We start from the raw sequence: 9711 nt of genomic DNA, 5'->3' as shown, positions 1-9711 counted from the left end.
TCCGAGGAGACCCGACCCAAGGAACATTTGCAAAGAGCTAAGACCGTTTCCAATCGCAACATTAACGTACCCGTAAACTTAGCCGGGGGTAACGCGTCCAGCAGTGATTTGTATACAATCATTCAAAACTCCCTGAGGCCCAACCCGATGTACGCGCCTCAAAACGATCGCAAAGAATCGGTTTTCGGTAAGATACAGATACCTTATTACCATATAGTCCATCTTTTAAAAAAAAATTCAAAAATTCAAAAAATAGCATTACATGTTCTTATGTTGCAGGAATGGAGGATGGGAAACGTTAATTGAAACTAGAAAGGCAACATTTTCTATGAATATCCATGATGTCTCCCTTCTCAGTAATTTGCCTTTAGCGAAATCGCAAATCTCTATTACCAGATAGGGAATAGCTAATATTTTGCTGATATTTGCTGGAACAGTCAATATGCTGATGTTATCCTAGATGAAATTTTAAACACTATTTCCCACTCAAACAACAAATTGCAAAGACAGCTTGGACTAAAGAGTTGCTAGTCTGTATATCACCAGTCTCCTGATAGTTTTGTAACAGTTTTGTGCTCCCTTGATGCTTTTCTTATTTCGTTGTTGACATTTCTATTGCATTAAATCCTTCCCAGGTAACCTGTCTGGCTGTACAAACGGCAGGGTGTGCGTGGCTGTTGTAACAGCCGCCTTCATAGCGTTCCTGATCATCGGCTGGACCGTGACTTGGCTATATTTCAGTGGGAAGAACCAGGACACTCACACGGTATTTTAGTTTAATCTTAATCTTTATTCTTTATTTCAGGTATAAAAACCCATAGGTACACAAAATATAGTGCATACATACATATACATTAAAAAACTGTGCAATAGGCCATAGCAGTTGCGGAAAAAAGTTTAAACAGCAGTTTAAACAGCTCTCCTTTACTAAGTGACAGCTACTCTCCCGGGAGAGAAAAATACAATCGAATGTACGTCATATAAACCAACAATCAGCACACAGTAAACACAAAATGACAATGAAGTTAAAAAGATTCCAAACACACAAAGCGTACGCGCTTCAACGGTTGTATTTCAATTTTTGGAGTCTCGTATACAAGTTTCGGTTGCCTGAGTACCGTCGAGGCTCTGAACATTCACTGCCCCCTTGAAAAAGAAAAAAAAAACTTCATGGTAGCAAGTGTAAGGATACCGATCAATTAGCTATAGTGCATGGGATAGTACTAGTGTTTTAGTGAATTCCCACCGTCATGACATAGTTTGTAACTCATGTGGCATGGTATTACATTCTGAAGCCATTCTGTTTGTGAAAGCTTATTTCATACTGTCCGCTTTTTATTTATCCATTTGAGAGTCTTCCTTATTACAAACTAGAGTATTTGTCCATCCAATCAAGTACTAGTAGTGAGTTTGTGAAACCACGGCATGTTAACAAATGGTTGTGGTTCAAGTCAAAAAGCTTTGTTTTCTTCTGTCCTTGCCAGTTTCTGGTCATTCATTCAATGTTGATGAAATTTTCAATCATTGTTGGGACAAGTTAGGACAAGAGAGCATGGCAAATCATACTTATCACAGGGGCGATGTCGGTGGTATGTTTACATCGAAAACTGTTTAGGCCATGTTATTCAGACATACAGATCTTGTATCTAGCCAATACATAAGTCAGAAAATACAGTTAAGTGAACAAATGTTAACTATGTGTCAATTGTTCCACAGCCAATGACATCAGCTATGCTTACTACCTACACTCCAAGCGGCCCCCCTGAGTGCTGCAGCTTTGAGAGGAAGGGAGGGGCTAATCTCACGGTCATGTCCACGGTAAGAAGACTTACAACTTCTGTTAACGCTTTGTGCTGTTAACCCGAGCGTTGTAGTTAATTTGCAAGCAGATCTTACGGTAGCATAAGATGGTATCAAAAGCTGTCAGAGGATTGAAGCCGGCTTAGGAGTGTGCTTCGCTACATGGCAAATGGACACCTCTTGGCTGACTGCACTCCTTGGCCAGTTTGGTACTATCTTATGCAATTGTAGAATGCTGCCGGGGTAATATTGGGTCTCCTCACAAAGAGCCTGTGGCCGTATACCTCGAGTTCGAGAGAACCGCTCCCTTTCCTTGACTCATCAATAGGAGCTCAGGATTTTTAATCACTATCAAAATCCATCCAATAGGGGCTCAGGATTCTCTATTACTATGGAAAGCAGCCATCACACCTCCAATGTCATAGAAACAGACAGTTCTTAGTTTGATGGTTGGCAATGATTGGTTCGTGTTTGCTCATTTACATAAATAAACAGGATTCGGACGTTTCCAATTCACCTGACCCATAGGTGTTAGCGACCTATCATGACTGCTGGTCTACAGCACTTACCAAAAAAACCGTAAACTTCCTGATATATTGATATTGCAAATCATTCTATATTATTATATTTTGATATGATGATTATTGTTCTTTTTTGTTCTGAATTAAGGTAAGACAATAAAAATCAGCTTACCATGTCCTAATGTCGTCTTAGGGGACACCAACTGCCATCAATGTCACACTGTCATCGGCTTCTATCAAGTCAGAAAGTGCAGCACTGCCCAAAACCTACGAAGGCCCACATGGCATCGCACTGCCCAAAACTTCCGACAGCCCACCGGACGCCACACAACCCAAAGCCTCCAGCATCTCACAAGGTAAATCTTACCAATATCGAAATGCATTGGGGGAACAAACACAAAACACGGAACTGTTTGACTTCGTAAAAACTTCCTACAATGCTACATGATTTCTGCGTTGTTAGCTCCGTAAAAATGCAGGTCTAATGCTTTCGGTCAGTGTGTTTGGTTTGTGTTCGTAGTTGTTTGAATATTAGTGAGTGACAGGAAATGATGTGGAAGTTGTTTGTAAATGGAGATTGGTAAGGTGGGAAAGTTGGCTTGGCCCGGGTCCAAAGTTGGTGCCAGGTTGGTACCTTAGGATGAGAAAGGTTGACTGGACCTGGGTGCAAAGTTACAAAGTAGGCAGGACAATGCAGACAGAATATGTAGCGAGAAATTCACATTTAGGACACCCTGAGGTGTCGCCAATAATGAACAAAATAAGAAGTTCACAAAGCACTAATTATTTCACTGAAATATGAGACCGTCGATCTCTTGTTTTTTTTTAAGCTTCTGCATGTACTTCATTGGATGTTAATTGCCAAACCGCCTCGTTACGAGGTATATTTACGCGTACACTCTCAAATAGAAAAGGAAGTTGTCGCTATCACTATGCAAAAGAGCCGACGCTTCGGAGACAGCAATAAAGTCTGGTACGTGTACTACTTCCTTTTGCAGCTAGGTGACGCTGCTGAGCTACAAATGTGGTTGCAAACGTGACCCACCTGCAGTGCGAAGTAGAAACAGACTTTCGTGACAGACTAAACGTCGGCTCTCGTGCATATGTGTTTGTAAATAAAGAAGTTGTTTGTCGATGTAGGTTAGACATCCAGGTAGTAAGATACGCCAAAAAGCAGGTACTCAAGCAACTGCTTTTTGGCGTAAAGAAGTTGTTGTACATTCATTTACTAACCAGGTGAAATTATTTACAGAGAAGATTGTCTTTGGCGGACCAGGAGTGTCCCCAGGGAGGTTTTCGATGAACCGCGCAGTGGCCGTGTCTGCCGACGGTGAAATATTCGTGACCGACAAGGTCAACAAACGAGTCCAAGTCTTCGACATCAATGGCGTCTTTCTCCGCCTCTTCCCCACTGTCACCAGTGTCGTGTCCTCTAGATATCATCAACAGAAAATACTACCTACCGACATCTGCATCGACGGAGAGGGTCACCCCTGGGTAGTGGGACAAAAGAAATTTGGTTACGGCGGTCCTGTATATGTAGTACAGTACAGTCGGAGTGATATTCCGCTACCACTGACCAGCTTCGGCGTGAACGGCCAATCAAACTCTTGGTCCAACGACGTTGCCATGGCGTTGGACGTGCGCTATAAGAAAATCATCATCATCATACTTCAGGGAATCCTGATGTACCACACAAACGGATCGTTCTACAGGAGTATGGAAAGGGCGCCACGTCCATCCACTACATTTAACCAATTCTTATATGTCACAACCGCCATTGGAGGAAGGGTCCTTGTGACGGATTCTACATACAACACGGTCCATGTGTTCGGCCACTCCGGACGCAGGCTTTTCGGATTTGGAGGCTCTGGCGGGGATAACCAGCTGCTGCGTCCTATGGGCGTGTATGCGGACAACTCCGGTCACGTTTTGGTAGCAAACTATGAAAAGGATCGGGTAGACATGTTCACAAGCAGTGGGCAGTTTGTCCGCACAATCGTTGAGATAGAAAACCCGTGTGGTATCGCTGTGGGCCCAAGGGGACAGTTAGTGGTGACTAATGTGGTTAACAACACTGTAACCATCTATCCAGGAACAAAGTTAAATCCGTAGCATTTACAGCTAACGCTAGTTCGCCCTTATCAGTGGGGTAACCTATATCCGTTGCTTTCAGAAATGGGCATCTAGGGATATCAAGTTGACGGACGGTAGTTTCAAACTACAATATTTTGAACATATTGCAACTTGAAACCAAAGTCCGTCCAGTTGTATGATATCCCTTAATACCATGTTGGTAAACACAACGAATATAGGTTACCCTGCCGGATAAAGGTGAACTTGCGTTGCAGAAAAATGAAATAAGTAACTGGTCGCTACGTCACAGAAATGAGCCATTGCCATACCAGCTAATGGTGTTCTTTCTGTGACATCACCAACCGTTTCCAATTGGTCCCACCAAAGAGAGCGCTAGATAATTGATTTAAAGGTCACATCAATGTTTTCAGAAAAGACCAAGTGTTGAGAGAGAAGAGAGAATGGTTTATTCCTATCACAGCCAAGTCGCGGCCCAAATCATTAGGCTTGTGTATTTCTTTTTATGTTTGCATCATTCATAAAAAGAACATTGTAACATAAACAATACAAATTTGATAGACGTTATGTTCACATGGATGATAAATTTCCTTTCACTGTCAGGCTGTTAAAGTACTGAAAGCATTCAAATGAATCGTTGAAACAACAAATGATCAAAATACAATTATCCTTTCATTATGATTTCCACAATTGCTCACTTTGGAAAAAAGGGAAATATTTTCTTTATCCCGTCTCAGTGAAGGATGTGACTCCTATATATATCTTGAAGTGATTTGACTTTTTATCTTTTACCATTTGACCTAACGGTATCTATAACTATTAGTTTTGTCAAGTGTGAACCTCACTTCGCTTTTATTTTATCATCAGCATGTAGTAAAGCATTATCAAGATTTTCTATCACTTTGTTGCTATAACTCAATGATATAGTATGACACATGTGTTGAATATGACGACTGAGATAATCTCACGAAGAAATACGTTTTTGCTGTTAGACATATTTCTGCTTTTTAAAATCCTGTGCACATTTCATCATCATAAAAACTAGTAAAACATTGTCAAGAGTTTGTCATTTTGTTGATATTATGTATAACATGATAATGAATATGGAATTATCTTATGCATAAGACCAACATTGTGCTGATATGCTGACAATATAGTCCGACTTTTTAAAATTCTGTGCAACTTTCATTTAAAGGTAGTCAAGCATTGTCAAGATTTTGGATAATATTGTTGATGATGTATGACTAATATTGAATATGGACGACTGAGATCCTCTCATAACGAATAGTAGTTTTCTGATAGACATATTCTATATTCGCTATATAGTCCACTTTTTGAAATTCTGTGTTTTCAATGTGCCCTGGGCGACATAACATTATATTACATAGTCTTGTGTTAATATAAATATCTCAATAGTTGTCCTTTATCTTTCACTTTGATTATATATGTATGTATCTATCTGATTTAATGTCTATTAAGACTTTTACTATAACACGTTTTATCATGTGTTATTAGTTATTCATTAAGTATGAAATTTTAATGTGTATCAAAACTTTAACTATCATATTTGTATTTGATTGTGAGTGATATGAAACTATTCATTCATTTAAAATGATGTACAGAAGGAGGTGTTGTGACGGATTCTGTTATGTTCAGTTTGAACAACAAAATCATTGCTACTCTTTGTAAATTCAATGTTTTCCCAATAATGAAATGTGATTGTGATGATGGCATTATTTTGATAAAAAGCAGTGCAGTGAAACTTGTGGCATCTCAGTTGAAAATGAAATTGAACCAGAGAGTACATAACCAAACAGGGTCCTGGATTTGCACTTACTCAGAGAATTTCACTTTTGGTTTATGCCGCAGTCTGAACGGCAGAGATATGTACACAATTTCAGCAATCCAATTGCAATCACTCAGTTAATTACAAAGGCGGACTGAAATACTGTTACATTTGTTCAACATCTTCTTTCAGAAAATATGAAATAAGTTTAGATGTGGTAGCATTTTATGTGCATTATCAGAGCGTTTCAATTTACAATACGTGTACCTTTAAACTCGACTACTATTGTAATTTTTGAAACGTGTCATTCATTACATAATATCCTATAGTTGTGTTTGTAATATGTTTGGAGTACTGTACTTCGTGACTTTGGATGGTCATATTTTTGAAAAAGAAGTCAAATAAACGTTCAAAACCTAAACCCCTTTGCGAGCCTTATGTAATTCCTGAAAAGACAGATATTTGTCAATTTCAACCAGAAGCGGTAGACCTACTGCAGATTACGCTGTGATAGGGTATGCAGTCCAGACTTGTAAAATGTCAAAGTATATATAAGGAAGTAGCTTTTATTATGATAAACCTTCTAAGATAGGCTCAGACATCATTACGTGCACCTAGTATGACCTTTAAGAAACCAGCTTAAGCTGACATAAAAGGGATTGATTTTAGACACCCCACAAGGCGCACTTGTAAATCCATACTAGTTCGCCCATGTAACACCAAGGGGGTTTAGATATGTCTGCGTGCGTTAGGGCTTTATGAGAAATTTTAATCTAATGATAAGAGGACAAGTCATGAGAGCCTCAGCCTCCACCATGCCTTCTTACGGGGTGCGGGGATCGTAGAATTTAGCAAAAAAAATCGGGAAATTGGCCAGAGGAGTCAGTCCACGCTAAAGTTCATGTATCCCTTCCGGCCGACCAACTCCTCTGGTAGCAAATTCCCCTGGCAAATTATTCTCCCTAATGATCATAAAACATATCTGCTCTTTTATCTCCACTATAACGAAAAAGCGAGGAGAGGTTGAATTTATCCAGCAATAGTCTCATTTTGTATCTGTGAACTGTATCTTTTCAACATGTCTTGTTGTGACCTGTGCTTAGCCCGGTGTTGCAAAAATGTGCAATAAAGGTCTTCATTCATTTAATCAATAAAACTTCATTTCATTTTATAATAGCCAGCATAGTCAGTCTGGTAGAGCTCTATGGTGGCCAAACTCCTCTGGCAAAATTATTCTCCCTATAATAGCCACGAAGTCAATCTGGTAGAGACTAGTAGCCTCCTTCAAAGATCTTCTACGTGCGACCGCCGATATTTTTTTGGTGCTGATTTGCGGCTTTTAAACGGGCAGCTAACTTCAGCTTGGTGGTTTTCAACATGGACGTGGTACTTGAAATGGCATGAATCTAGTAGACGGTCTAGGTAGGAGGCTAAGTTCACAGTAGATGATGAATGGAGAAGGAACAACTTCATAGCAACAAGTCTTGCTTTGCATTGGTGGCTTAAAAGATGAGAACTAGTGGGAGACCTAAGACTGAACCTAGAGGCACACTGCAAAATATAGAGGGGGATGCAAATGATAGACCGAAAACTCTGTTTACCGACCGATACAGCATTAGTTGTATGTGCTACGTTCATGGTTCAATAATGTAGAAAGAACAACCTCAGAGCAACAAGACTCGAATTGAATCAGTGACCTAATGGATGAGAACTAGTGGGAGACCGAAGACTGAACCTAGAGGCACAGTGCAAAAGGGGAGGGAATTTAAAACAACGAGGGGGTGCAAGTACAAGTAGTAGACCGAAAACTCTGTTTGCCGACCGTTACAACATTAGTTGTAGGAGGATCAAAGAGCTATTAAAGTAGATAGTCATAATTCACTGGTGCCTAAGATTATATCTCAGCACCACCCCACCCCCTCAGGTCTGTGTATACTACATTAGTTACACAGAGCTTCATTTGTAACGTTCACTTCGACGTCAGCAGCGTCGACCCGTGACGCCACCAACTAACATGGGGGCTAAAAACCATGGCGACAACAGATCTCAGCGGTATTGCACTAGCGTAGGCGTCTGTCGTCAGCAAACGTTTTACAGGTCCACGTGGAATTTACTTATGGATATGTTTCGCTGAGATAAGTTTATTGTTGAATTAGCAACTGTGATGGGCTAAGTTGTAGAGCTACAGAAGTCTCATAACAGGATTGTCGGACAGAGGAAGGACACAACTCCGACGGCCTCATACAAAACGGCTCTAGCTAACAGCGACATCATCAGGTGAAATGTAGTACTGCAGCACTGACCGGCGCGCTCTTGGAGCAGTGTATATGGTCCCTCATCCTGACTCATTATGTGGGTAATAAAGTGCGATACCATCTCCAATAGAAAGAATTTTGGACTAGCTTCGTTATACCTCTGTCATATTATCCACGATCTTCGGGCGTATCGATGGAAGATCGGCCATATTTAAGACCGACATAGAGTTGCTCGTATGTTTCATCTGAAAACCGTCCTTGTCACATACTGTATAAGCCATACTTTGCTTGTACAATTGTTGTGCAATAAAGTTACTATTATAAGCGAGGCTCGGGCGATTGCCGCAGACTCGTCGTCCGATTGATTTTCGCCAAATGTGACAGGGACATAACTATAGAAAAGAACAAGAAAGATTTCTCCTTTTCAAAAGTGAACACTGCTACTCCACGGGTCTCACGCTTACAGTAAGAATTATTGATAGCGTTTTTGTATCAGCTTGAAACTATAGATTTTATTATTAACGTCTTTAAGCCGGCTTTACAATTCATGCGGACGCCGGCCGAATTTGAAGATCGGTCAGAGCTAGCCAAATATCAACATCGCCCGAGTATCGGCTGTATTTTTTTAATCAAATAATCTGCTCCGTCACAAATTGGACGGGGTTCGGTGCTTCACTCCGGAGATTCAAGTGATCATCTTTCTACTTTTTTGGTGCACAACTGACATCACACGAAGCTGTTAAAATCGCCCGAACCCCCATCAATCGCCAAAACGCCGGTCATACTCCGGGAGCCGGGAGCTCGCCGACAAGTCGGCCGAGGTAAATTCTTGATTTGTAAAGCGGGCTTATAACTGTGGCTATCTGCGCTGTGAAGCACTGAATCCCTTTGGCTATGGATTACCGGGCCCCTATAGGGGTGAAACAGTAGGGAGCCAGCGCGTATCAACCAGCTTACATCATCACATATTAGGTCGTAACACTTGCCTAAGCATCAATATACTCAGTCTGCTGTTACTCTTTGCCTATGGGTGTCATCCACAATATGTAGCGTGTCGATTTATGGTCACGATGTGTGAATTGAAGGCTGTAGGATTTAGTGCAACACATTTGTTGCCGTTTTTTATGAATGTGTCACCGTAAAGATAAGATCTGTTCAAGAAAAGGCCGTCATTAGGGGCCGGGAGGCACCCTTAAGAATAATAACAGGTGTAATTATCGTTCTTAAGGGATCTCTCCAACTCCCTCTAGACCGG

The 9711-nt window shown here is 40.8% G+C and overlaps 1 protein-coding gene across 1 annotated transcript; it reads left to right on the top strand.

Moving 5' to 3' along the window:
* Positions 1 to 297: 297 nt before the first annotated feature.
* Positions 298 to 4499, top strand: LOC118432125. The gene is made up of 4 exons (XM_035843652.1): positions 298 to 766; positions 1717 to 1818; positions 2515 to 2677; positions 3574 to 4499. The coding sequence occupies exons 2-4, from the start codon at positions 1720 to 1722 to the stop codon at positions 4434 to 4436; spliced, it is 1125 nt and encodes a 374-aa protein (XP_035699545.1). The 5' UTR covers positions 298 to 766; positions 1717 to 1719; the 3' UTR covers positions 4437 to 4499.
* Positions 4500 to 9711: the final 5212 nt, after the last annotated feature.

Source organism: Branchiostoma floridae, chromosome 15 (genome assembly GCF_000003815.2).
Source record: "Branchiostoma floridae strain S238N-H82 chromosome 15, Bfl_VNyyK, whole genome shotgun sequence".
Taxonomy (NCBI): Eukaryota; Metazoa; Chordata; class Leptocardii; order Amphioxiformes; family Branchiostomatidae; genus Branchiostoma; species Branchiostoma floridae.
The sequence above is the reverse complement of the archived record's forward strand: the minus strand, read 5'-3'. Positions and strand labels throughout refer to the sequence as shown.

Excerpts from the sequence above, each read along its gene's own strand:
- LOC118432125 (XM_035843652.1), top strand. The coding sequence starts at position 1,720 with ATGACATCAGCTATGCTTACTACCTACACTCCAAGCGGCCCCCCTGAG. Across the intron at positions 1,819-2,514 it reads ATCTCACGGTCATGTCCACG|GGGACACCAACTGCCATCAA; the intron begins GTAAGAAGACTT and ends ATGTCGTCTTAG. Across the intron at positions 2,678-3,573 it reads AGCCTCCAGCATCTCACAAG|AGAAGATTGTCTTTGGCGGA; the intron begins GTAAATCTTACC and ends AATTATTTACAG.